The sequence below is a fragment of the Sus scrofa genome, chromosome 2 (assembly GCF_054392235.1).
Source record: "Sus scrofa isolate SSC_HxYL_T2T_F1_AM1 chromosome 2, Sscrofa_HxYL_maternal_Yorkshire_Landrace_v2.0, whole genome shotgun sequence".
In the NCBI taxonomy this organism is placed as follows: Eukaryota; Metazoa; Chordata; class Mammalia; order Artiodactyla; family Suidae; genus Sus; species Sus scrofa.
In genome coordinates, this window is record NC_139384.1 from 144,140,248 (window position 1) to 144,168,239 (window position 27,992).

The following is a 27,992-nucleotide window of genomic DNA, read 5'->3' on the forward strand; positions in this document are numbered from 1 at the left end:
GTTTTATGCACCAGGTGTCTTTTTGTTGTTGTTGTTGTTGTTGTTTTGTTTTTCTGGCTAGTGAGCTAATGATTCTTTGAGAAGGGTTATTTTCCATTTAGTCTAAAAATGTGTGCTAGGGAATGGACAGCAGCCAGATGTTAGTTTGTGTCAGTCTAGGTGAGTTTAAGAGAGAGGTCTTGAGTCTCAGGTCAAACAGCCATCTGGCACTGAATTGCTGTTAACCTTCTTCTGTTGGCTGCTCCTGCATTAGGCAACTTCTGATCAGAGTTTGTTATTTATTTTAGTTACTTACTTTTTTATTTTTTAGGGCCGCACCCAAGTCAAATGGAGGTTTCCAGGCTGGGGATTTAATCTGAGCTACAGCTGCCAGCCTGGACCACAGCAACAGCAACACCAGATCTGAGCAGTGTGTGCAACCTATACCACAGCTCATGGCAATGCCAGATCTTTAACCCACTGAGTAAGGCCAGGGATCCAACCTGCAACCTCATGGTTCCTAGTCGGATTTGTTTTCACTGCGTCACGATGGGAACTCCCAGGGTTTGTTTTTTAAACTCGTAGAAATAATATTAATCTGAGAAGTAGTGTTCTTGTACTGTAATTCACCACCTGCTCTGTAGGGTTTTGGAGGGGGAGAAGGACTAGGAACAGTGAGTGACAACAGGACAGTTAGTCTGTACCTGTTTTCATGAACTTGCCCCTCCCAGGGCTTTTTGTGTCCTGATTTTATCCTGCTGACAAAGATCTGGGCCTCTCAGCTAATTTCTAGTGAGGGGGCAATCAAGGGAAAGATGAGGGCAGACTCTAAAAAAAGCTTTTGGAAGCTGGCTTTTAACTCCTGCCACCCTTTGCTTGTGTCCACCACAGAGATTCAGTACAGTTGTTTTTATCCCGGCCAGTTTTTGTTTGTCTCCTTTTGTTGTTCTGTTGTTCCTGGATTCCAAAGTTAACTTCTTTTTTTCCCCTCAGGGCTTTATTTTGGAGAATAGGACCAGATGCCCACATAGTTTATCATCTTGATGGATGACGTCATTTGAGCCAGTAAAGATAATTATACAAAGATTTTCGTTAAAACACATGAAGATCTTTTTTTTTTTAAGTGCTGCATATGAGGCATATGGAGGTTCCCAGGCTAGGGGTCGAATTAGGAGCTGTACTGCTGGCCTACACCACAGCCACAGCAACGTCACATCTGAGCCGTGTCTGTGACCTATGCCACTGAGTGAGGCCAGGGATTGAACCTGCATCCTCATCGATGTTAGTCAGATTCGTAAAACACATGAAAATCTTTAATTGAGAAGTATATGTATACAAAATATGTACAAATAATATGAAGACAAACTACCTAAAACCTTAGTGGCTTAAAAGACAACTATTAAATCTTTCAATTTTGAGTCAGGAATTTGGGCAGGTTTTGGCAAAAAGCAAAAAAAAAAAAAAATGATAGCGAGGTAGAGAGACCAACTCTGCCATGTTGATATAATACTTATTAAGAGAAAACTTCAGTTCAGGGAGGTTATAAGTGAATGCCACTTAGCGAATAAGAGAAATCTAGTTTTTTAGATTTATTTTATTATGATTTGTCTTTTTAGGGCCATACCTGTGGCATGTGGAAGTTCATAGGCTAGGGGTCGAATCAGGAGCTGTAGCTGCCACCCTACACCACAGCATCGCAGGATCCAAGCCACGTCTGTGACCTATACCACAGCTCATGGCAACGCCGATCCTTAACCCACTGAATGAGGCCAGGGATTGAACCCTCATCCTCATGGATGCTAGTCAGATTGGTTTCCTCTGAGCCACAACGGGAACTCCAAGAGGAATCTAGTTTTAATTCATTGTTTCCTTTGTTCACTCCTCCCTTCCTCCTTCCCTCTTTCCTTTTCTTTTTTTCTTTTCCCTTCCTCCCTCCCTTTGTCTCTCTCTCAACAAATACTGGAACAAGTTACCATGTTAAGTGCTGTAAGAGATAAAGTAATTTGGGGTCTGCCTTGATGGAGCTTGCAAGAATCGATATGTCATAAATCATTATAATTTAAGATAGCATTGAGCTAGCCCTTAAAAAAGTAAAAAAAATAGAAAGTTCCTTTGTGATGCAGCAGTTAAGGACCTGGCATTGCTGTAGCTGTGGTGTGGGCTGCAGCTGCCTGGCCCGGAGAACTTCCACATGCTATGGGTGTGGCCAAAAAAAAATATAGGGAAAATTGTCTGCTGTCAAGTTATTTAATGTGTCTGAGCCGTAGTTTCTTTTTTTCTAAAGTAAGAATAATACTTATCTCTTAGGATTATAGAAATTACATAGTATTTGTCAGAGTACCCAGAGTAATGTGTGACTGGTGCTCACATTTTTTTTTTTCCTTAGCAAGCCTTTACAATTTGGTTGAACCTTTTCTTGGGATTTTTTTCCCCTAAATGTACTTTTTATTTATGTAACCTTTTCTTTAAAATTATCATCACACAGATAGACTTAGAATCCAAAAATACTGACTTTCTCATGTCATCTGATAAGATTTAAGTTGAGTATCAGAAATAGTCCATGTTCTTTTATTTTCTAAAAAAAATTGAGGTATAGTTGATTAGCAGTATTATGTTAGTTTCACGTGTACAAAATGATTCCTTTTTTTATCGTTTATATTCCACTTAAAGTATTACAAAATAATGGCTATATTTTCCTGTGCTATACAGTACATCCTTATTTATCTAGTCCATGTTCTTTGATGAATGGTTAGTATTTTCTGTTTCTGAAATCCTCTTCATCATCATAACGTCATTATCAGTTTTCCATTATTAGAGGCTTTCCTTTGAATATGAAAATGAAGATCCTGTTTTAAACCGAACTTAAAAACTTTTTCTCCCATTATTATTTAGGGTTTTCTATAAGACGATTCAAAAAGATTTGAACTTTTAAATTTCTTATTTAATACCTACATTATACATAAACAAGTTGTCACATTTATACTAAGTTGGCCAAGCAGTCCAAATTGTAAAGGAACAGCCATAGTTCTTTCTGTAATGCTCAGTAATACCTCCTGTGTAACGTGGCTCTCTCATGGTCTGATTCATCTCAGGGCTTTTGGAGGTACCTCATGATCTCTGATGTCTGAAATGGCAGCCCGGTTGAAGACTCTCCATTCCTCAGGTTTATAAGGAATATGTGGTCTCAGCTCTAATTTTCTTTTTATAAATCCCTGCTAGAAGTGGTGTGGTGGTAGAGCTTTGAATTTGAGTAGCTTCTGTTTCAGCGGCAGTCCAAATTTTGGAACAGAATGGCCTGACCAGCACAGTGCTGGTGATTCATTAAAGAGCCTCTGGACTGTGTGATAGAAGGCAGAGCCCCATCCTTTTGCACAGTGGAGTAGTGAAGACTTCCATAGTTGCTGAAAGAACCATTCCCTCAGCATGTCCAAATAGGAGATTTTTGTCACTGCATTCTTCTCTGCAAGAAAAGAGTTCTTGAAAACCTGGTGTATGATACAGCATAAGAACATTAACTTTTGGTGAATTGCTCCTGTGTTCAGTAGCAGTCTGTTCACTTTCATCACCACATATGCAGACATTTTGGCGATTCACTTTTCACCTTAAATAAAGCTTAGCCTTCTCACTGAACCTTGAGCAACCGACGGTTGTCATCCATATAATTGATATTTTTTGTCTTACCTAACTCCATCCAGTCCTGAAACAGATGCAAATAGTAAGATTTCTCCATCAGTGCCGTAATGAATATGCCCCAGCTGTGGACTGCTTGGATGCCTAACTCTTCTTGTCAGAGTTGTGGGACTTAACTGAATGAAACCCAAAAGTGAATTACCTCTTGCGGTAGGAGGTGACCCTGTCAGTTTGATGCTTACTACACATTTATATTTAGCCTAGTTAGAGAGTAATGTGTTTTTTAAAGTGTTCAGTTCTATTTGAATCACTGTCTGTTGATCACCCTAGTACATGGTAGTTGCTCAGCAGTATCTCACACGCATGCATGTATACAGCCGACTCTTGAACAACACAAGTTTGAGCTGCTTGGGTCACTTATGTGCAGATTTGTTTTTTTCCTCTAATAAATACATCCTACACAGGCCACAGTTGGTTGAATCCATAGGTGAGGAACTGTGTTTATGGAGATCTTCTGCTCTGTGGAGGGTATCAACTCCCTGCATTGTTCACGAGTCAACTGTATACAATACATGTATCCATGTATGGTGAAATCCTGTGTTCAGAATATGTGCTGAAGTTTGTTTCTGTTATCCAGTTAAGTGGTATTAGAAAGGATTATTGATGACCTGATTTAATTTGAAGAAAGAAATACCAAAAAAGGAAGCTAAATGTACATGTACTTTTACGTTTCCGTTGAGGAGGTCCTGTTGTGGCTCAGTGGGTTAAAAGATCCCGACTAGTATCCATGAGGTTGTGGGTTCGATCCTTGGCCTCACTCATTGGGTTAAGCATCTGGCGTTGCTGTGAGCTGTGGCATAGGTCACAGACACGGCTCGGATGTGGCATTGCTGTGGCTGTGGTATAGGCTGGCAGCTGTAGCTGTGATTTAACCACTAGGCTGGGAACTTCCATATGCCACGGATGTGACCCTAAGAAGACAAAAAAAATAATAGTAATTTTTTTTTCTCATTGATATACTGCACTTTAATACAGCAATGGAAGGATCTTTTTTTTAATAGGTAATATGACAAGTACATATTTCCTTTGTCTTTAGATGTTCTGTGTTGTCCCCAAATTGTGCTCATTTGACTATTATCTCTGAGATTAGTGTACTAGAAGATAACCTATTTTAAAACATCAGTCCTGTTTTTATGTTTATTTGTAAACTGGGTCAAGACTATTTATAGAAACATATTAAATTCCATTCTGGGGCAGGAAGATAAAAGATGATAGGTAATTTCTGGTAGCCACCAACTGGAAACCCACATAGATCGCTTTTTAACTTTAACAGTGTCACAGTCCTTTACCATCCTTACTGGTCCATGTTCAAATCTATGAATGTTTTCAAGGCCTTTGAAGTCTTTTTTATATAGTCTAGGCACTCTGTGTTGGTCTATAATGCGGAACAGAACTTTACCATTTCCTTTAAATTCCAAGTTAAATTTTTTAAATTTCAGTAAAAAATACATCTTATTCTCAAAAAGTTTTTTTAGTGAATTTACAGTTGATTTACAATATGTGTTAATTTCTGCTTTACAGCAAAGTGATTCGGTTATACATATGTATATGTTTTTAACATTCTCTTTATTATGGTTTATCACAGGATATTGAATGTATTTTCCTGTGCTGTACAGAAGGACCTTGTTGTTTATCCATTCTATATATAATAGTTTACATCTGATAACCCCAAATGCCCACTTGATCCCTCCCTGTCCCTGTGCACCCTTGGCAATTACAGTTTTCTATGTTTGTGAGTCTATTTCTGTTTTGTAGATAGATTCATTTGTGTCATATTTTAGATTGCACATGTAAGTGATATCATATGGTATTTGTCTCTCTTCACTTAGTACGTTAATATCACAGTCCATCTATGTTGCCGCAACTGGCGGTTCATCCTTTTTCATGGCTGAGTAGTATTCCATTGTATAGATGTACCACATCTTTATCCATTCATCTATCAGTGAACATTTAGGTTGTTTCCATATCTTGGCTATTGTGAATAGTGCTGCTATGAACATAGGGGTGAATGTATCTTTTTGAATTACAGTTTTGACTGGATATATGTCCAGGAGTGGGATTGCCGCATCATATAGTAGTTCAATATTTAGTTTTTTGATAAACCTCTGTACTGTTTTCCGTAGTGGTTGTACCAATTTGAATTCCCACTGACAGTGTAGGAGGGCTCCTTTTTCTCAGCACCCTCTCCAGCATTCCACCCTAACCCATCATCGACTTTGTAATGATGACCATTCTGATCAACACGAGGTGGTACCTGAGTGTAGTTTTGATTGGTATTTCTCTAATAACTAATGATGAGCACATCTTTTTGTGTTTTTTGTTTGTTTTTTTGTTTGTTTGTTTTTCTTCCGGTCTTTTTAGGGCCATACTAGCTGCATATGGAGGTTCCCAGGCCAGGGGTCCAGTTGGAACTGTAGCTGCCAGCCTACGCCAGGGCCACAGCAATGGAGGATCCAAGCCTCATTCAAGACCTACTGCACAGCTCATAACTGTACGAGAGGTGACTTAGGTTACTGTGTCATCAAGTTTTTTCACAAGCCAAACATCTAGCAAAACCACAGTGCATTATACTTATCATAAATTTCTTAGCATTAGTAAGTTAAAAACAATGACAATATCTGTGGCAAATGTATGTTCCCTGCTAAAGACTATACAATTTATGTTCAGCTTTGGAGCTCTCAAACTTAACAAAGTTGTTTTTTTCCCCACAGTTGCTTAGGTCTCCCACAATATGTTTGCCCTTAAGTCTAAGTAAGTTTTCCTAGTATTAGGGTAGACAGTATAAGGAAAGGGAAAGTGAAGCAGAAAAAAATAAGCCCTATTAAAAATTATATCACAGTGGAGGGACAAGTGGGAAAAATTCTGAACGATTTCAACAAATACACTGCCATTCACTTTACTACAAATAAAACCTATCAAAATAAATCAAATTTAGTACAAATATAAACCACTGGAACCCTTAGAAAATAAATGTTAACTGGACTGTGCTTCTGGTACTAAGATAAAATTTGCATTTTATGCTTTCAACAAAAAAAGAGCCCAAAAAGGTTTAAAAAGTAAATCTACAGAAGTTTCCTGTGGCACAGTGGGTGAAGGATCTAGTATTGTCATCTCAGCAGACGGGGCTGCTGCTATGGCACGGGTTTGATCCCTAGCCTGGGAACCTCCACATGCTGCAGATACAGGCACAAAAGGAAAACAAATCAAAAAAACAACCAAAAGGGAGTTCCCCTCGTGGCTCAGTGGTTAACGAATCCAACCAGGAACCATGAGGTTGAGGGTTCGATCCCTGGCCTTGCTCAGTGGGTTATGGACCCAGCGGTGCTGTGGCTCTGGCAAAGGCTGGAGGCTACAGCTCCGATTCAACCCCTAGCCTGGGAACCTCCATATGCCTCAAGAGCGGCCCTAGAAAAGGCAAAAAGAAAGAAAAAAAACCAAAAACAAACCTTACAGATGTATAGAACTCTTACCACAGATTTTTTTTTTTTTCCAATTCTAAAAAATATCATACTGAAACTCCTTAGGAATTTTCCAGGTGAAATGAGAACAAAATTAAATCAATGCCATAAACTGCAAATAGGTACATGGTATTCTGACCTGTGTTCTAAGGAAATGTATGCTGTCCTTAAAATGAATACATATTTTTCCAAAAGAAAAACTCTGATAATACGGGGATTTTTTGTGGGTTTTTTTTTGTCATTTTCTGGCTGCCCCATGGCTTACAGAGTTCCCAGGCCACGAATCAGATCCAAGCAGCAGTGGTGATCTACTCCTCAGCTGCAGCAACCCTGGATTCTTTAACCCACTGTATTGGGTGAGGGGTCGAACTTGTGTCCTAGTGCTGCAGAGACAACACTGATCCTGTTGTGCCAAAGTGGGAACTCTGATAGCACAGTTTAATGTTAATTTTTGTGGCTGTATGGAGGTGGAGAAACTTGAAGCAACTAAGAGAATTCTTTAGCATGGTATAGTTTTGTTGTCATAGTAAATTTTTTTTTTCTTTTTGCTCTTTAGGGCTGCACCTGTGGCACATGAAGTTCCCAGGCTAGGGGTCTAATCGGAGCTGTTGCTGCTGGCATATGCCACAGCAATGCAGGATCTGAGCCGCGTCTGCAACATGTACCACAGCTCATGGCAATGCCAGATCCTTAACCTACTGAGTGAGGCCAGGGATCGAACCCACAACCTCATGGTTTCAAGTTGGATTCATTTCCCCTGTGCCACGACGGGAACTTTGATGTTGTCATAGTAAATTAACATTGTAAAAGTTTCTCCCAGCCAAAAAAAAATCATTGGCAGCTGAAAATACATCATGTTATTTGGGGAAAATATCAAATTAACAGAAAGTCCTATGGCAATAGTCCTAAAGCAAGTAGCAATCAAATGTAAACCACAGTGATCTTTTTCCTCTCTAGGGATGAATCTGGAACAGAGTATCAAAGCCAGGTCTGCACCTCACCTTGTTCCACATCCAGATAAATATTCATACTTTGTGCCTAATCAACTTTCACATCCCCAGGGGACAGATGGCGATTCCATGCCTGGACCAGGAAGCATGGATTAAACATACTTCTCATTCCTTAAGCCTTAGTTACCTCTCCTCCTCCTTATGCAAAAACAGTCTAGGCAGCCAGTTCAGGCAGTAAGTGGGGATTGAACAAGCATTCCCTTGGAAAAGTTTAATCCTCTGATATCTAAGGCCTTTTATACTTAATAAGAAAACCTGACTAAATAGCTGATTATATGAATGTATTTTTTTTAACAATTAATAAGTGACAGATGAACTAAGTTTGAAGTACTTACTCAACTATCTACTGAAAACCATGTATTGTTAACCTTTTTTTTTTTTTTTTTTTTTTTTGGCTTTTTTAAGGGCTGAATCTGCAGCATATGGAAATTCCCAGGCTAGGGGTTAATTCGGAGCTGAGGTGCCAGCCTATGCCACATCCACAGCAAAGCAGGATCTGAGCCACATCTGCGAACTACACACAAGCTCATGGTAACGCCGGATTCCCCAACCCACTGAGTGAGGCCAGGGATTGAAGCTCCATCCTCATAGATATTAGTCAAATTTGTTTCCACTGTGCCACAGTGGGAACTCCCTGTACTGTTAATCTTAATTGTGTGCCATAGACCACTGTAACACTGCTCCTGCTTCACCTGCCCTTTTCAGTATAAATTACAGTAAACAGATGTAGGTGTTTTTATATGCATGCTACTCTAAGAAAGGAAAAATGAGTAGAAAAATCTTTGCCCACCCGTCTAAGTAAGCATCAAGGAAGCTTGTCGTTGCTCAGTCCTCTGGGTTTGTGTATTTAAACTTACTGTGTGCCAAGCAGTATTCTAGGAATTTAAGTTTACTGATCCGCACAAACACCAATGAGATAGATACAGTTATAAACTCCATTTTATGTAATTGTAAACCAAGATAAACAGAGATTAGGTAACCTGCCCCAAATCATCTGTGGAGTAAGTCAGGATTCGAACTTAGGCTGTCTAGTTTCAGACTCTTAAGTTCTATGTCACTACATTATATTATCTCTGCAACCTTGCCTCTAGACGACTGTGTGTAATGTAAAAGTGTACTGTCCATGTGATATGAGAATCCCGAGCCAAGAAATTACATTCAAACTTATACTTGAATTTGTAAACTTCACCTTGTATGTTTGTAAGCATTGGTAAGTGCATACTCTTCAAAGATTGTTCCTTAGCCAGGGACCACTGAGCTTTCACAGGAAAAATGACCTCCCAGTCAAGGTGAATTTGTAAGATAATCACAAGAAAATGGCCCAACCTAAGAGTTAGCATCTGACAACCCAGTAAGGCTAGTTAGAAGCCTAGGAATTGGTTTAACAGAATAATTAGAAAAACATTATAAAGGAAGTCTTTTTAAATGCCTAAATGAAAGAGTAAGACACTGAAGTAAGTGAATTTGCAAAAGAACCCAACTGAATTAATTAAAATGAAAATTGTCTATTGAAATAAAAGGCATTAGTTGGAGGAGAATATAAATAGCACAAGTTAAATAATAGTGCAAACAGGTGAAAGAATCACACATAAATAGAAGTGAATCTAAAGCTAGAGAATCAATGAAATTAGAGCCAAATACAAAGACAATATTCAAAGCATCCATAGAGAAAATACAAATTTGACATTCAAGAGATTAGAGTGGCAGTTGACTTCTCTGCAGCAGCAATAGTAGTCTGAATAACATCTGTAAAGGACTGAAGGAAAAGCAGTGTCAACCAAGAATTCTTACTTAGCTAAACTGTCATGCAAAACTAAGGGCAAAATACAGACCTTTTATTAACAGTGTTTCTGACTGAAGGGTACATAAGAGACTTTGGCTTGAGCAACTCTTCTATAAATAAATTATTTCAAAATTAAAATTTTTTGAAAGAACAGTTTTAGAAAAACAACTGAGGAGTTTACCATTTGTAGCTAAATATTAGAAAGCATATACTTTTTTAAAAACTCTCGAAGTATGTACTTTATGAAGAAGAAAGTTGACTGTTGAAGACTTGCCGGGCAAGAAACAGTGGTGATCAAAGAAATTAGTAAATGTGGCTAAGTAAATGTAGTAGTCATCAACAGTATTTAGACTTAAATGTACTCAGGTGTACTTGTGTGATTTTCACAGCCATATGATTAAGGTACTAATATTTTCCTTTAGTTCAAAAGAGCTCATCTAATCCCCAGCATAATAAAAGAATCAAAGCAAGTTAAATCTCTGTGAAGTTTGAAAATTCCAAAAGTAAAACAAAAATCTTTAAACCTTTCCAGAGAAGGGAGAAATACATCACTAGAGAGGAACCGATATTAAAATGTCACCAGACTTCACAGCAGTAACTCTTGAAGTGAAATAATGTCTGTAAAATCCTGAGGGAGGGATCTTTAACTTGGTGTTGCGTATTCAACCAAGTGGTCAATCAGCCGTCAAATGCAAGTGTTTAAAACATTTTTCTTCCACGTACTGTTTCTTAAGAAGCTGCTGTGTGTGATTTTACAAAATAAGTTGAGGTGGATGAAAGAAGGAAGATGTTGTTCTCAGAAATGGGGGCATCAACCTGGGAAAGGAATTGAGGGTATGGGTGTTCAAAGCAACTAGATTGTAGCAATCGGCTAAGGTAGTTCTGCAAAGAAACCAAAGGAAAATTTGAGTCAGTACATGTATGCATGTGCTCAGGTATTTGGAAATTACAGGTCTTTTACAGATCTAATTCAAGTGTTTTATAGTTCTAGCATAGGTTCATAGAAAAACTAAGCAAATAAAAGAGCTCAGGCTTTATTAACCTCGGGGAAACAAAAAATTATTCAGGAGAAGATGGCTAATCTTAGTAAATTACTTGTTTAAGTAGAGGCAGTTATAAGAACATAAACATTAACTATTGATCAACCAAAAATTATTAATTATATGTCGATGATGATAGTGAATGGAGTTGGAGGGTGGGGGTAATACATTAAAAAGACATATCCTATTTTTAACAAAAAATCAGTTTAAATTTTATCTACAAATCGATAACAAAAAATAGCAATAGATGTTTTACTCATAAATAACTGAAGAAACACCTTGGTAAGTTAGCCACCAGTAACAGATGGAGAGGGATAGGTCAGATTTGCCATTTGAAATAACTTTTTATTACTTCCTGATCTTTAGAAATCTTCGTGCTTGTATTATTTTTGGAATAATAGTAAATATTTGAATGGTGGTGCAGCCCACCAAGAAAAAAGAAAAAAGGGAAAAAAAAAGTGAAGTCACAGGAAAGGAAAAGGAGGAGTATTGTTAAAGACAGGGAAGGTGAACGTGGCAGTCATTCTTGCACAAGACAAGTAGAGAAGGGCATAGTCGTTTTCTAATGTGTTACTTTGCTCTGTGTACTGCAGACTCTTTCAGATTTGAGCCAATATAACAATCTCCCCTCTATCATAATGGTATATATGTGTTTGGTGTTAAAATACTTGACTTTTAATGAAGGGGACAAGTAAGAAGTAAAAAAAAAAAAAAAAAAAAAGACTTAATAGATACTACTTCACTATACCCATAAAATATTCATGTTCAAGTGAATTTATAAAAGTAAGCCATGTGGGAGGATAGATTTATAATCCCGGGATAGGTAACTCCCTAATGATGAATTTCTTTCCATGATGGAAATTTGTCTGAAATAAGGTAAACCCCTAATCTGTGATGAAAATCAATATTTGACTGTGTAAGACTCTAAAGCTTCCATATTAAAGCTGTAAATAAAGTTAAACAAAAATGATGTAATAAAATATATGGAAAACCTGTACACTGAAAACTACAGACTATTGGGTATACCATGTTAATGGATTAGACACTCAATATTGTTAAAATACAGATGTCCTCGAAATAATTGTAGGATAAATGCAATCTCAATCAGATTCGGAGGAGTCTTTTTTTGTAGAAATTGGCAAACTGATTCTCAAGTGTATATGAAAATGCAAAACATCCAGACAGTCCAAAGCAGTCTTGGAAAAGAATAATTTGAAAGACTTCTTAGAATAGTCTTATACTATATTAATTATAAAACTTTGTTATAAAACTTATCAGTTAAGGCGTATGGTACTGGCATAGGCATAGAATCAGCAAAAGACCAGTGTCATTATCAAGCCAGAAATGAACCCTAACTTAAACAGTTATTTGATTTTCAGTAAAAAATACCAAATCAAATCAACAGGCAAAGAGATAGCCATGTCAAAAAAAGAATTTGACCTTTACTTCATACCACCAAAAATAACTAAAATTGGACTATAGACTAAAAAGTAAAAACTAATAGTTCTAGAAGAAAAACAGTTGTGTTTTGGTAATACGCAAAAATTTCTTAGAACATAAAAACACAAATGATAAAAGATGACAGATAAACTGGATTTTATTTAAAAATTATACTTTTAAAGATGCTAATTTTTTTAATGAAAAGACTAGGGAAAATAATTCTCAATATACATTTTCAGACAAAGGACTTCATCTTGAAAATAAGACAACTAAATTAAAAAAGGGTTGCATTTCTTGGCTCAACAGGTTAAGGATTTGAAGTTGTCGCAGTGGTGGCTCAGGTCACTGTTGTCGCATGATTCTATCCCTGGCCTGGGAATTTTGCATAACACAGGTGTGGCCAAAAAAAAAAAAAATTGGGCAAAAGATCTGAGTATATCTAGCCAAAGAAGATAATATGAATGGCTATGAATGGCTAGTCTTTAGAAAAGACTAAATACCATTAGTTATCCAGAAAGTGCAGATTAAAACGGCAGTGAGATAATACTTCATATGCATGGAAAGACTAAAATTAACAGGATTGATTTCTTTCTCAGTATTTCCTCAAATGAAAATTTGTGTTTACTTGAACATTTGTATACACTAATTCATAGCATTATTTTTTTAATAGCCAAAATACTGGCAGTATCAACCAACGAGTAAATTCTGCTGTGTCTGTACAGTGGAAATCTATATAAATTAACTAATAGAGAGGCATCATGGTAAACCTCAAAAACATGTTGTTTGAAAAAACCCAGATCTTTTTAAGAGTACTATGTGATTGCAGTTACATGAAACTATGGGAAAGACTAACCTTTAAGAAGTCACTGTAAGGAAAAAAACCTAACCCTCTTATTTCAGTCGTTACAGGTGCCTTTTATTACTTGAGTTCAGGGAACAGTGGTTTGACTGAACTTTGATTAGCCACAGAAAAGTAGTTCTGTGGTAAGTACATAGTTGGAAAGCTTTTTTTTTTTTAAAAAATTTTTTTTTCTGAAAGGATCTTGTACCCCAGGTCACTATCGAAAAATTATTTTAACTAGATTGGGAGAGATTTAGTGCTGGCATAGCTATGAATATGCTTTACTGAGAGTTCAGACTTGGTCACTGAGTAGTGGTTTTGGGTGGAAACTTTGTTGGCATCTAGTATAACTGCAAACCTCATCACCCCCCTTCCCACCAGACCTCCAGACTTTGACCAAGTCCTTTAAAGTCTCTATCAAAGGTAGTCGTTGCATTTCTAGCCCTGATAGCACTCTACTATGACCCATTTGAAATTGTTAGTATTACCTTCTTTTACTTATATTTTGTTTGTTATTAAGACATAACATGTAGAAAGAGTACTATTTAATACAAAATTATATAGCAATTACTTGTGTAACTACCGCCCAGGTCGAGAGGTAGAATGTTGTCAGCAGTCTGGGAGCTCTCATACATCTCTTCCTGTTCTTAATCCTTGGCCTCAGCCCTAGAGGTAACCACTTTCCTGGCTTTTATTATAATCTTCTTGCTTTACCTTTATACCTTTTTATGCATCTCTAAACAAAATAGTTGAGTCTAACATGTTTTTGATTTTTTTGGCGAGGGGGCTTTTAGGGCTGCACCCGTGGCATATGGAGGTTCCCAGGCTAGGGGTCTAATTGGAGCCGTAGCTGCCAGCCTATGTCAGAGCCAAGGCAGCACCAGAGCTGAGCCATGTCTACGACCTACACCATAGCTTACCAGCAATGTCAGATCCTTAACCCACTGAGTGAGGCCAGGGGTCAAACCCACAACCTCATGATTCCTAGTTGGATTCATTTCCATTGAAATTCCCTGTTTTTGAAATTCATACAAATGAAATAAATCCACGTATGTTGTTTTGTGTCTTGCCTCTTTCCCTCAATAACATGGCAGTGAGAATTGTCCAATGTGTTGGATAAAGGAAGCTACCATTCATTTTCATTTTGTGTAGTATTTTCTTGTATGAATGGAGTACAATTCATTTTTTTAAATTTAATTCATCTTTTTTTGGATAGACGTGGAGGTTGTTGCCTAAAAATCCACAGCTATTACGAATCATTTGTGCTACTTCATTCTGCTGTTTGCTATTTTAATTTTAATAACAATTAAGACCACCTTAGGAGTTACCGTCGTGGCGTGGCGTGGCGCAGCAGAAATAAATCTGTGAACCATGAGGTTGCGGATTTGATCCCTGGCCTCGCTCGGTGGGTTAAAGATCCAGCATTGCTGTGAGCTGTGGTGTAGGCTGGCAGCTGTAGCTTCCATTCAACCCCTAGCCTGGGAACCTCCATATGCTGTGGGTGTGACCCTAAAAAGACAAAAGCCAAAAAAAAAGAGCATCTTATATTAGTATAGCTCTTCGCAGCATATGCAGTGCCCTTATGTATGTCCTAATTTCAGACCTGTGACATTGGCAGTGCAGCATTCCATTTTTATAACTATTGACAAAGCTTGTCACTTGCCTATGCTAAATAACATTTCCGAAAATTAGTATAGTACTAAGAACCACTACACCTTTTATTTCAAAGTCTAAATGATAAATGTCCAATTCTGTTTCACACACTGAACAGGCTTAGTACCTCAACTGAGTTAAAGTATTCCACGTTAAAAAAAAAAAATTATTTGGCTAACAGTATGCCTCATTGTCTTGTTTTTCAAATCATGGCTTTATTATTTTTTTCTTTGAAAGTTGACGTAGAAAATAATTTTATTATCTTGTGGGTAGGATTTTGGAACAAGTTTAAATTGTCAGCAGCGAAACTGTTCATACATGTATAAAGCTTACATCTGCACCATTTGATTTAGGCATGGAAAATGAAGAGGAGAGGAGGCAGAGGAGGATATATATTTTTAACCAGAAAATGCTACTACTACACTTTTTTTTATTCATGTCAGTCTCTTTAAAAGACAAGAGACTGAGCTTTTAATGCAAGGAAGCTCTGTCAGTCACTAAGTGGCCTAGACAGTTCACTTCAGCTTTTCTAAAATCTTATGTCTTGTGAAACTGTGAGTTTGTGAAATACTCTCTGGTGCTGTAGTCCAATTTGACCCCTTATTTATGTGTGGAATGTGCTGAGTTGTGTTTCAGCCTGAGTTTAGTTGTTGATGTTGTTGCAAAGTGACACTTCTTTTGTTATCTTGAGATTAAAAAAAAAAAAGTAAGGTTTTCAAAATGGACATGGCTTAAGCAAATTTCAGCTCCAGAAGTGCATTTATTAGTGGTGGCAGTATTGAAATTTTTTGTGACAAATTCAGTACTTCTCTAAAGGTGTTTATGTATAAAACTGTTTTAAGGATATACACTTTTGAAAAAAATTCTAAAAAGGAATTTTGTTTAGGAAAGCAAGACGGAAAAAGTATATTGGTGTGATATTCCAAGATATGTTGAAACATTTTTAGATTTATATGTTTACTTAACAAATAGAAACCCTGTGGAGTTGCAAGTATCCCCCTTGGTTGGAAAATACATTTAATCAGATCTGTTATCTAGGTGGATATACTTAAGTATCCTTTTGTCTTATCTCCAAAAATAGCACAAATTATTGTACTTTAAACAGTCTTTCTTCAACTAAACATTAAGAAAGAGGAAATACTGTGAATGTCATTTTCAAAGTAGTATGTGGGAATGGGAAAAATATATTTTGAAATTCACAAAATACAGACTAACTTTAAATGGAAAGAGAAATTAAATTTGGGAAGATAATAGATTGTTAATACAAAAGCCACTTGTTAATTTTAAGTATTAAACAGAAGGCATATTGATTCAGTTAAAAGAAAAATACCTCCCAAAGTACAATTAGTATTTGAAGATGGTTCCTGGCATATCTAATTTATAAATATAAAGGAAACTGCCTAGCTGTGTATGTAGATGAGAAAATACTATAAGGTAATGAATCAGATAATAGATTTTAAAACCTCAGATTTCAAATCCAGTGGATTTCAAACATCAGAGTAGCCCAGTGTTTGGATGTGCTGAAGTAGCAATGATAAGCGTTAAGAATTTTGAGTTTCAAACAAGAGCATATTTGTTTTCATAGAATTGGTTAAAAGAAATTTCACTTCACAATGATTTTTTTTTTTTAATGGCCAAGGTCCGATTCAGGTGGAATTAAGCTTGTTAATGAAATAGCAGCACACAGAGTTCATGATGTTGTGAATTTAAGTCTTTACTCTTATATTCTTGCTAAGAAGAAGATAAACATACTATTCATTTGCGCTTATAAGCCTTCGTAGTATTTACTCACTTCATTGGACAGAGCCAATTACAAGACTTTTTTTACTTATTTGTTTTGCAGTTAGGGTGAGATGAATGTTTATCCCTTCTTGAAAATAGGCATTCCAGTTTCTGAATTTTAACTAGGGCAGTGATATACATTTTCTTCCTTCTGATTTTTCCCCTTGAACATACGTTAAATCTTATTTTACTGCAGTTATTTATTTTACTGTAGTATGTTAAGAGCACGTGTCCTCTGGACTGTGTAGATTTAAGGTCCCAAATTCATGCTTTGTTACTACCTGCCTTTGTGACATTGGGCATATACGCATTAATCTTCGCTAAAGATCTCTACAAATATAAAAGTAACTCATTTATTTCTTACTAGGTTTTGTGTCATGGCTTTGGGGGAAAGCTTTTATAGTCTTAATTCAGCACAGATTCAAGAAGTAAAAGCTGCTAAGGATAAGTAAAGTAACTTGGTTTTTTTGTTTGTTTTTTTTCCTAGACCACCTGTTACAGACCCTGAATCAAGACGAGTTTTATACCTTTCCTGGTGGTTCACTGTAGAAACAGAAGCAAAGAAAGGAAACAATCTGATCTTTTCTTTATTAGATTGACTATATAAGATCTCTCCAGGAGCAATAACACAGAGAAGTAATAAAATTATTACTTTGGCATCACTGGACATTCATCACATTGACAAGCGTGCTTTGTGAAGCTTCTGAGTTGTGATTTGGAAACTTCATTGGTGCTCATTTGTAACTTGGACTATAAGCATGAGTGAATTCTGGTTATGTTTCAACTGCTGTATTGCCGAACAGCCTCAGCCTGTAAGTATGAAGTAATATCTATAAAGGTTGGGTGGGGTGCTTATTAAACATACTGCTGTTTCTCAAGTTGAGAGTCAAGACCCCAGCATTGAATTAAGGAGTGTCAGTGGAATTCTAAACATCTGATTGGAAAAAAAGAATTAAAAAAAAAAACAAGTAAATTTTTTTTAGTAAGTACCATGTATGAAGGATTGTGCTAGACCATTGTATATGATTGAGAAGGTTGCGCTCTTCTGTCAAGAAGACTGGCTTCTGGAGGTACCTCGAGAGAAGAGGGAGACAACAGACTGAGGTGGAACAGCCAGGTCAGCTTTGGAAATCAGTGGGTGGAAAGTGTCATAGCCAGGTTGCTTCACATCCTTCTCAAGTTACCATACCATCTAATTTTCCTGACAGCAACTCTCTGAGAAAGATACCATTATCTCTGTTTTTCAATTGAAATAGGTTCACATTTTGGCCCCAAGTCCTAGGGACAGTACGTAGTCTTGGCTGATGACTTCTTGGTACCTGCTCCGCTTGTGTGCCATCTAACCTATGCATATTTTGTTCTCGCTCCCAAAATTCTGCTCTCCCCATTCCAATTTTGTCTTCATCTTTTAAGATGCCTAGATCAAATGTCAAGTTTATGAAATCTTCCCCAGCTTTTCCCAGACTTAGCTAATTCCTTATCTGTTTTTCCACCAGTCCTTTTAGTTCATTGTTCTATGGTAGAATGGCATTTCTTGCATAGTAAATAACTACTATAGTTTTGTCCCGCCATGGTTTCTGAATTCTTTAGGGGCCTTGACCATATTTACTTTGTACTTTCAGGATCAAATCTAATACTTCGGAGAGTGTATCTATACATGCTAGCTGGTTTGTTGGCTGACTGGCTGAATAAGTGAATTTCTATTTTATTTGGTTTTGCTTACATTTGTAACAACATAAAAGGAAGAATGAGATAAAATCTTAAGGTTTCCAAAGATCTTTTGTGAACCTTTGCATGGTCAAACACAGTCATTTTGTAATTTTCCTTGTATATGCATTTTTTTTTTTTTTTAAAGGGCCACACCTGCAACATATGGAAATTCCCAGGCTAGGGGTCCAGTTGGAGCTGCATCTGCCGGCCTACTTCATAGCCACAGCAACTCAGAATCCAAGCTACATCTGTGACCTACACCACAGCTCAACCCCAGATCCTTAACCCACTGAGTAAGGCCAGGAATCCAATCCACATTCTCATGGATGCTAGTTGAGTTCATTACTGCTGAGCCACAATGGGAACTCCTACAATTGTTTTTGAATGTCCTAGTTTTTTTTTTTTTTTTTTTTTAATCGACACACCCATGACATATGGAAGTTTCCTGGCCTGGGATTGAATCCCAGCTACAACTGTGACCTACATCACAGCTGCAGCAGTACCAGATCCTTTAACCCATTGTGCCACAGCAGAAACTCCTGAATGTCATAGTCTTTTTTTTTCTTTTGTAATTCTTATGTAATCTTTCACTTTAATTAATTAATTAATTATTTAGGGTCGCACCTGCAGCTGTCCTAGTCTTTAATGTCAGGCTCGGGAAAATTGGGGCTCGCAGCAGTGGGGGAGGTGCAACACCTGACTGCTCACCTCTTTGTCTGTTCCTCTGTGATCAGAAGCAGAGGTATTTGGAGGACTGGGTCATTTTTGCACACCCTGGCTCCCACAGGCTGTGTGCAGGATGCAAGAACACAGCTGTGGGTGGGGGATGGGTACCTGCTGCTGTGCTAAGAGCTGACACTGACTGAAATTCGCTGCATTTTACCTTCCAAAATTTCCCCTGGAAGTTGCAAGCCTTGAAGAGACTCCAGAATTCAAGAATAAATACATTAGACAGATTCTGCTTGTACAGCTGCTGTGGCAGGGATGCAGATTTCTGGTGCTACCTACCCCACCATGTTCCTTTTTACTACTTTTATGATACTGTGTTTTACATGTAGCTCTCTGATGCATGGAGTATGGAAGTTTGCTTTGTGTGGCATAGGTGAGGGGTCTAACTATTCATTTGTGTTAATTAGCTAAATAACCAGTCTTTTTTTCTTTTTTTCCCTTTTTTTTGGCTGTGCCTGGGACATGTGGAAGTTCCCAGCCTAGGGATTGAACCCCTCAGAAGCGACCTAAGCCACTGTAGTGACAGTGCTGGATCTTTCACCTGCTGTACCTCAAGAGAACTCCTATAATGCATATTTTTAACCCTGCAGGTGTTTACTTTAGAATTGCATCTAGGAATTTAGAGTGTATTTGAGTAAAACTTGACCTCTTTAAAATTTTGAGTAATCCCATTGAGAAACATGGTGTACGTGTTCATTCATATAGACTTTTTCATATTCTTTGCGTAAACCTAAAAATTTTTAAGTTTTGCACATTTTTTTGCTAGGATTGTTCTAGATTTTTTTATGGATTTTTATTACTACTTTGAGTGAAATTCTGTTTCTCTGTTACCTTTCTAAGTGGGTTTTATTTAAAACTAGTGTATAAGCAATTAATAATTTTTATACACTATTTTTTTTAATCCAGACACCATGCTACACCCTTTGTATTTTCTAAATTTCTCCATATAGTAATGATTTTTTCAGTCTTATTCTGATATATAAACTTTTCTCCATGTTGGTATCTTACTGCATTGACCTCCAGCATCATGTTGAATAGTGTCAGTAATGTCTGAACATCCTCTCCAGACTTTAATGGAAAAGGTCCAAATTTACTTAAGCATAAAATGAATGTTTATTTTGGTGACCATATTTACCTATACATTTAAGTTAGCGTGTGTAATTTATTTATGGCATGTGTTACCAGTGATTATACTTTCAGTAGTTTGTAAAGATTGTAGAATACTTGAATCCTATTGCCATATTGTTTTTACCGTGCCTTGTAATTTTTGTTGGAAATCAGATGTAATACTCTGGGTAAAAGGAACTGAGGTAAATAGGCCTGTAGTATGAATTTTTATGTTTATCCGGATGGGGGTTAGGCTTTGTTGACTGTTTGTCGTGGTTATAGGTGTCACAGGATAAAATTTCCTTTAGTGTCCTTGTTTTTGTACCCTGTTGTCTGTTTTCCCTAGATACTTAAGTCAGGTCTGAGATGTCCAGTTTTTGTAGTTACGTGTCCCTGTTACACAGGAGCCCTCTTGATGTGGAGTTAAGCTGCTGGGGACGGGAAGCCTTATATTCCGCTGTGGTTAGGTTTGAGTCTTTTCATGAGCTTGTTCCGCTGGGCTGTGACCTACACAAGTACTTCTTAGTTTTGTTTTGTTTTGTTTACTCCTCGGTGGAGGCAAAAAGGCTAGAGGATGCTGGAGTTGGATACTTCCCTTCCCCAAAGTTGCTTAGTTTCTGGTAAAACCCTAGTCATATAGGCTCTGGTTAAACAGTTTCAATAAGGGTAGCCTTTGTTAAGAAGAACAGGCCAGGAGTTCCCGTCGTGGCACAGTGGTTAACGAATCCGACTAGGAACCATGAGGTTGCGGGTTCGATCCCTGCCCTTGCTCAGTGGGTTAACAATCCGGCGTTGCTGTGAGCTGTGGTGTAGGTTGCAGACGCGGCTCGGATCCCGCGTTGCTGTGGCTCTGGCGTAGGCCGGTGGCTACAGCTCCGATTTGACCCCTAGCCTGGGAACCTCCATATGCCGCGAGACAAAAAAAAAAAAAAAAAAAAAAAGAAGAACAGGCCAGGCAGATTTCCATAGTTCCAGGTTCCAAAGGGTAAATTGTAAATTGCTGAGAGAACCCCATTTGTGGACCTAGCTTCCAGTCTGGTCTGACTCTGTGAATTCAGGGAAAGCATCAAACCTCTCCTGATCTCCATCAGCTCACTGAGAATACAGAGTTTGGATTGGATAAAGTATTAGTTACCTAAGATGACACAAATAATCCTAAACCTGAGCGGCTTAAGAAAACAAATCTCAAAAAAAATTTTTCATTAAAACATAGTTGATTTACCATGTGTCAGTTTCTACTGACTGTGTTTATATATGTACACACACACACACATTCTTTTTTGTATTCTTTTCCATCATGTTCTATCCAGGAGATTGGATATAGTTCCTTATGTTATACAGTAGTTCCTTGTTGCTTATCCTTTATAAATGTAATAGTTTGCATCTAGTAACCCCATACTCCCAATCCCCACTCCCCAGCAACCACAAGTCTATTCTCTATGTCCATGAATCTGTTTGTGTTTCCTAGATAGGTTCATTTGTGCCATATTTTAGATTCCACATATAAGTGATATCATACAGTACTTGTTTTTCTCTTTCTGACTCACCTCACTTAGTATGATAATCTTTAGTTGCACCAAAACCAAACTTTTATTGTCTCACAGATTCTGTGGTCAGAATTCCAGGCATTGTGTAGCCAAGTCCTCTACCTTAGGATCTGTTTGAGGTTACAGTTGAGAAAGGTGTCAGCTGGGGCTGCAGTCATCCTGGGGTTCAGTGTGGAGAGAATCTGCTTTCTAGCTCACTAAGGTGGTTGTTGGCAGGGTTCACTTCTCTGAATCCGAACAAGAGTCTCAGTTGAAATAAGAGTCTCCGTTACTTTTTGGCTAGAGGCCTCCCTCAGTTTCTTGCTCCACAAGACAGCTCATAACATGACAACTGGCCTTCACATAGCGTGAGCAAAGGGCAAGCAAGACAGAAGTCAGCGTCTTTGTGACATCTGATCACTTCTGTTGTATTCTGTTCTTTAGCACTGACTCACTAAATGGAGCTCACGCGCAAGGGAGGAGAGTACACAGGGCACGAGTGCCAGGAGACAGGATCCTTGGGACCTGTGTCACAGGCTGCCTACCACACATTCTCTCCAAGGCTCCGCCAGCACTCAGGCTCGGTGAACACTCCCCCTCCCTCCCCCAGAAAGGGGCTCGCTTCCAGCCCCAGCTTCAGAAACTCTCAGCCAGGTGCCTGAATGGCTGTGACATATTCTTCAGCTGGAGTTAAACCAACAAGAAAAAGACAATCAAATAGGAAAACCATCTTATCCAAAAGAGTTAGACTGTGAAAAGGTGTTGAATTTTCTCTTTGTCTGTGGCCCCTACCTTAGAGGACTCTGCTGGTAGACAAAATACCTTTTTAGAGGAGACAGGGAAAATATTTCTCTGTTTAGATCACTTTAGAACCAAATGTACTGAAGCCAGTGTATAGTGTTCTGGCTGATTTTAAAGTGGCTACCTTTCCTTCCTCTTTGCTGAAGCAGAAGGAGATTTTTCTTTGATCTTCATTTTAAGAACATGGTAGAGTTCCTTGGACTTAAAACTTACAGAAGTGTGGGGGCCGTTCTAAGACTGGGTACCCCTGGAGTTTTTAAGCTCTCCACCTGTCTACACTCATCCTCCAGCAATTTGTCAGTTACCCGTTAGGTTTTCCTACTCTGGTCCTGCATCATCTATAGGTTTCTGCTCTGTACGTTGTGATTTTCTGTATTGGACTCTCTCTCCAGTCCTGGAGGCAGTGATTTACTCTGTGATCTCAGTTCTCTAAAGGATCCAGGAAGAGTAGTTGGTTTTCATTTTATTCAGCTTTTTACTTGTGTAGTTGGGCATGACATGTTCTAAACTCCTTATGTGCCAGACAGGAAACCAGAAGTTATATTGCCGTATTTTTGTAAGATTGATTTTTTATTGACAGTATTCATAATGTATACAATGAAGCGAATCCTGCTGTAGTATGTGGTATAGGAATACTCAAACTAGAAAGACACAGATTAGGAATTTAAAGAGCAGGAACTTTAAAATTATGAGACATTAGAAATACATTTTCTGGAGTTCCAGTTGTGGTGCAGTGGGTTATGGATCTGGCATCGCCAAAGCTGTGGCGCAGGTTGCAGATGTGGCTCAGATTTGATCCCTGGCCTGGGAACTTCCATTTGTGGTGGGTCTGGCCAAAAAAAGGAAAAAAAGTAGATTTTCTGCTACAGAAAGGATTTGCAGTTTGATTTTTTTGTGCACATATATAACATGTCAGTACTGTGTTACTGTTTAGTAAAACATATTTGGAAATTCCCATTGTGCTTCAGCGGATTAAGTACTGGACGTTGTTTCTGTGAGGATGCAGGTTCAATCCTTGGCCTCACTCAATCCTTGGTTAAGGATCCAGCATTGCTATGAGCTGCATTGTAGGTCACAGATGCGGCTCAGATCTGGTGTGGTAGTGGCTATGGTATAGACCTGCAGTTGTAGTTACAATTCGACTCCTGGCTGAGGAAGTTCCAACTGCTGGAGGTGCAACCATGAAAAGAAAAAAAAAAATAATGCATATTTTCATGAACTATTCCAGAAGAATTTCATGGGCATCTGATATATTAGGCTTTGTGACTTGCTAAGAAAAATGATACCAAACTTACCCGGGCCGTGTGGTTACTATAGTACTATGAAGAATAACTTGCTTGTTGGCATCAGGAAAAAATATTTAAAGGATGCATTAATAATTTTATGTATGTTTACAGTCTATAGAGACATATCCTTGCAGCTTCTATTAGACAGTACCAAGAATGCCTTATTTGAGAGCTGCTTGGTCATCTCTAAAGTTTTCTCAAGTATGTGGCAAGATTAAGTGCTGCGTGCCAGTTCTCCCACTCATTCTTCACCACCCCCTGCTCTTGCACATTCCATGTGTCGAAAAGGAATGGCTCAATATTGCGAAGAACTTAGTATGCATTTTTCTGACTAATAATATAAGAATCACACTTTTTCTTCCTACTCTTTTGTTTTAGTACAGTACAATACAGAGTGTAGTAGAGTCCCACATTTTTGAGCCATGGTAATCTAAACCTTTCAAATTGACTGTGGTGTAAATGCTACCTACAGTAGTTGTTGCTAGATAGAGTGAAGGCTGAATTTTTAAACTGGATGGTTGCTGTCTTGCAACTTAATTTTTTTTTTTTTTTTAATGGAAAGAGTTGACAGCTGTTTACAGGACTGAAGTGAATTCTTTACCTACTTATTTTTGTGCATTGGAATGCTGGTGGACTTCTTTTTTTTTCCCCCAGTTTTATTAAGTTATGATAGGTATACACAAAACTGCACATAAGTAATGCGTTTAATTTGATGAGTTTAGACATACGTATACACTCGTTACCATCACCACAATCAAGGTAATAAACTTCTAAGTTATCCTCAAAAACAATGAGTATTGATTCATAACCTCCCCTCTTCCCTGTTCATGTTACCTGTTTGCCCCGTATGATGTTTCCCCCTGTAGTACTGATGTTTTGTAATGCTGTTTGCCTGTGAAATGTGCCATTTTAATTAGACGCATAGGCCCAGTTATCGTGTATTAGTGCATGTGATAACACCTGGTCTTTGTACAGTGAGCCAGGTACTGATGAAATAACAGTGAGCAAAACAGAAACTGTTTCTGTCTTCGTGGCTCTCATCTCATGGGGGAGATATTTAATGGAAAAATAAGGGTGATGTCAGGTGACGCCGGAACCTGCTCTGTGGAAAAAGAAAACAGGAATAGAAGGTAGAGAAGGAGAAATGGGGTTTATGAAGGGCATACAGGGAAAGCCTCTTTGTTGAAGTGGCATTTAAACCACCGTTGAAGGAAGTAAGGCACACAGGTACCCAAGGAAGAGCGTTTTCGTTAGGGCGTCTTGAGAGAGTACAAGAAGCCTGGAAGTGCAAGGCTTGAGTGGGTGGGAGGACATCAAAGAGGGCAGAGCGACTGTGAGCCAAGGCCACCGTGGTGGGAAGTGAGGTCAGAGAGACCGCTAAGGCCCAGGTCATAGATGTCCTTCCAGGCCATGGAAAGACTGGGTTTTATGCTTTGTCAAATGGGAAGTCATTGCCTGATTCCCTTTTCCTTTTCCCTGTGGCTTGTGTGCCCATACTGAGAGTCAGCACTGGCTGATGAGGAGCCTCCTGCAGGCCAGTGGGTTACCCTCTCCTTCCTGCCCTCTCAGCCAGTGAGTCGTCCTCAGCACTCTGCAGTTGTGTGTGTGTGTTCAGTAGTAAGATTATTTCCTGCAGTGCCTTTTCTTTCTGCCATTGTTGTTGTTCTGATGTGCAGTTTTAATCCATTGTAGTAGAAGGTGGTGTGTGTGTAAGCGGTGGTGTATGTGTAAGCAGTGGTGCTGTAACTGCTGTAACAAAACAAAGGAAGAGCATTGTGCTCTCTAGTTTGGAGGGTTTAGGGTTTCTTCGGGAGAAATGGGTGAGGAATTGGAGACAGGGGTGGGAGGGGTCACTAGACAGGGATTGCAAGAATGCCTTAGACCTTACACATGAAAAGCATGAAAGCCATTCTGCAGCCTGGAAAGATGAACCATCACTTCTGTGAAAGGTGGCTAGCAGAAACTCTAGGTGAGGGCCTTCTGTAATTTCGGATGATTTTTATGTAAAACAAGATTTACTTGGGTGTGGTGCATTTCCATTGGTACTACACTATATTGATGGCATAGATTCATTTAGAACTTCCTTTTTCAGGAATCACATTTCCACACATCTTGGATGTGAGTATAATAGATATATGTCTTCATTTTTTCCTTTTTCTGAAAACGTAAATGTTCATGCTCTTGGTTTGTTTAATTTCATAGAAAATCACGATATACCTTGAGTCATCCCCAAATACTTCACAGATGAATTTATGCTAAAAAAAAAAAGAAAAAGAAAATCATCCTTATCAGTTGAGGAATGAAAACTCTCTCTCCTTTGCAGAAAGACAGTGCAGAGGACCGTTTCAAATGTCCGAACTGTCCTGCTAAACCTAGAAATTGCGGTGATTATCATGAACACTGGGACTGCTTGTTGCGCCTCAGGAATGGCTGCTGGATGTCCTCACAGAGACAGCGAGCTGCTTTGGGGTGTGGAGGGTGGGATCTTCTGTGTGTGCTTTAATATACTTGTATGCAAAGTGTGAATTTGCATACATGAGCTCGAAGAGAACTAGAAAGGCTCTTGGCATAAGGATGTTGGTGTCCCTACCCTGTTTTTGCCCATAGCGAGGTCAGGAAATACAGGTAGGTTAGTGTCCATAGCATTCCCTGTGTGTTGAAGCTGGAGAAGGAGGTAAGATGGTAGAGGAAAGCCATTTATCTTCAGGAACTAGAATGCTTTTATAAGTTTGTAATGTCAGAGAAGATTTTTTTTAAAATGCTTTTATTATCTTTATTCAGGTTAGATTGGAGCTTTTAAAAACATATACATCAAAGTAAAGCAAGCTGTTTCATAGCAAGCCATGTGGTTGCTGCCACTCACTTATAGTTACGTAAAAAGTGACCTTGGGGAGATCCCGCTGTGGCGCAGTAGGTTAAGATTCCGACTGCAGCAGCTTGGGTTGCTGCAGAGGCCCAGACCTGGTGCCGTGGGTTAAAGGATCCAGTGTTGACACAGCTGTGGCTCAGATTCATTCCCTGACCCGAGAACTTCCATCTTCTGTGGGTGTGGTCATGAGCAAAAAACAATTTCAAAAGTAGGCAGTAGTATACTGAACCTCACATACCCAGCTCTCAGCTTCAACAGTATCAGTTTACCTGATCTTGTTCATCTCCTTGAATCTACTTTGCTGTTTCTTCTATTATTTTGAAGGCAAATCCTAAGCGTTATTTCATTTTATCCATAGATGTAGCGATATTTGTCTCGAAGATATCATGACTCTAATTTAATATAACTGTAATACCATTATCATAACAAAAATAATTTAAAAGTTTGTTCTACATATAAAGTATACGCTTTAATAAATAATTATAAAACAATTGTATTATGAAGCAAATATTACCCAAGTTAAGAAGCGGAGCATTGCCAACACCCTAGAAGCCTCCTAGCATTCTCTTTTTTCTTTAGGGCCACACTCGTGGCATATGGAGGTTCCCAGGGTAGGGGTCGAATCAGAGCTGTAGCACCTGGCCTATGCCGCAACCACAGCAACGCTGGATCCAAGCCACATCTGTGACTTACACCACAGCTCACAGCAACACCGGATCCTTAACCCACTGAGTGCGGCCTGGGATCGAACCTGCATCCTCATGAATGCTAGTCAGATTTGTTTGCACTGAGCTACAATGGGAACTCCCTAGCATTCTTTTCATTTACATCCCTCTTCTTATACCTGGAGGAGCTGCTGCCCTGCTTTTTATAATAATCATTTCCTTGTTGGGTTTTATGATTTTACCATCTGAATGTGTGTGCCTCAACAGTATAGTTTACCTGTAGTAACTTTAAATGAGTGGAGTGCTACTGGATATAATCATTGGTGTTTGTTAGTCCTTTGGAAAATCTGGTTTGTTACCAGTGTAAGACTATTATGAACAATGTTCTTTCGTGTCTTTGTGTATGTGTTGCCTGGTGCACAAATGCATGCTTGAGTTTCTCTAGGATATATATCTAGGAGTGAAATTACTGGTTCTAAAGTGTAAGGATATACATTTTTATCATGCAAGACCAAACTTTCAAATTTACTGTTCACAGTGTGCCTTCTCACCAGCAGTTTGAGCATGCCAGCCATTGTTCCACAGTCTTAGCAATGCATATTTTCAGACCTGAAGGTTTTATT

General features: G+C 38.5%; 1 protein-coding gene and 1 pseudogene across 2 annotated transcripts in view; both read left to right on the plus strand.

Annotated features, from left to right (window-relative positions):
• Positions 1 to 23,776, plus strand: part of LOC146405742 (uncharacterized) — a 68,573-nt pseudogene extending 44,797 nt beyond the window's left edge. The window contains exons 3-4 of the transcript XR_014838770.1: positions 17,164 to 18,541; positions 21,114 to 23,776. The product of XR_014838770.1 is annotated as an uncharacterized LOC146405742 (transcript). The remainder of the gene's footprint in view (positions 1 to 17,163; positions 18,542 to 21,113) is intronic.
• Positions 17,193 to 27,992, plus strand: part of CDC42SE2 (CDC42 small effector 2) — a 45,304-nt gene continuing 34,504 nt past the window's right edge. The window contains exon 1 of the mRNA XM_005661625.4: positions 17,193 to 17,488. Within this exon, the coding sequence (XP_005661682.1) occupies positions 17,435 to 17,488 (54 nt within the window). The 5' untranslated portion in view covers positions 17,193 to 17,434. The remainder of the gene's footprint in view (positions 17,489 to 27,992) is intronic.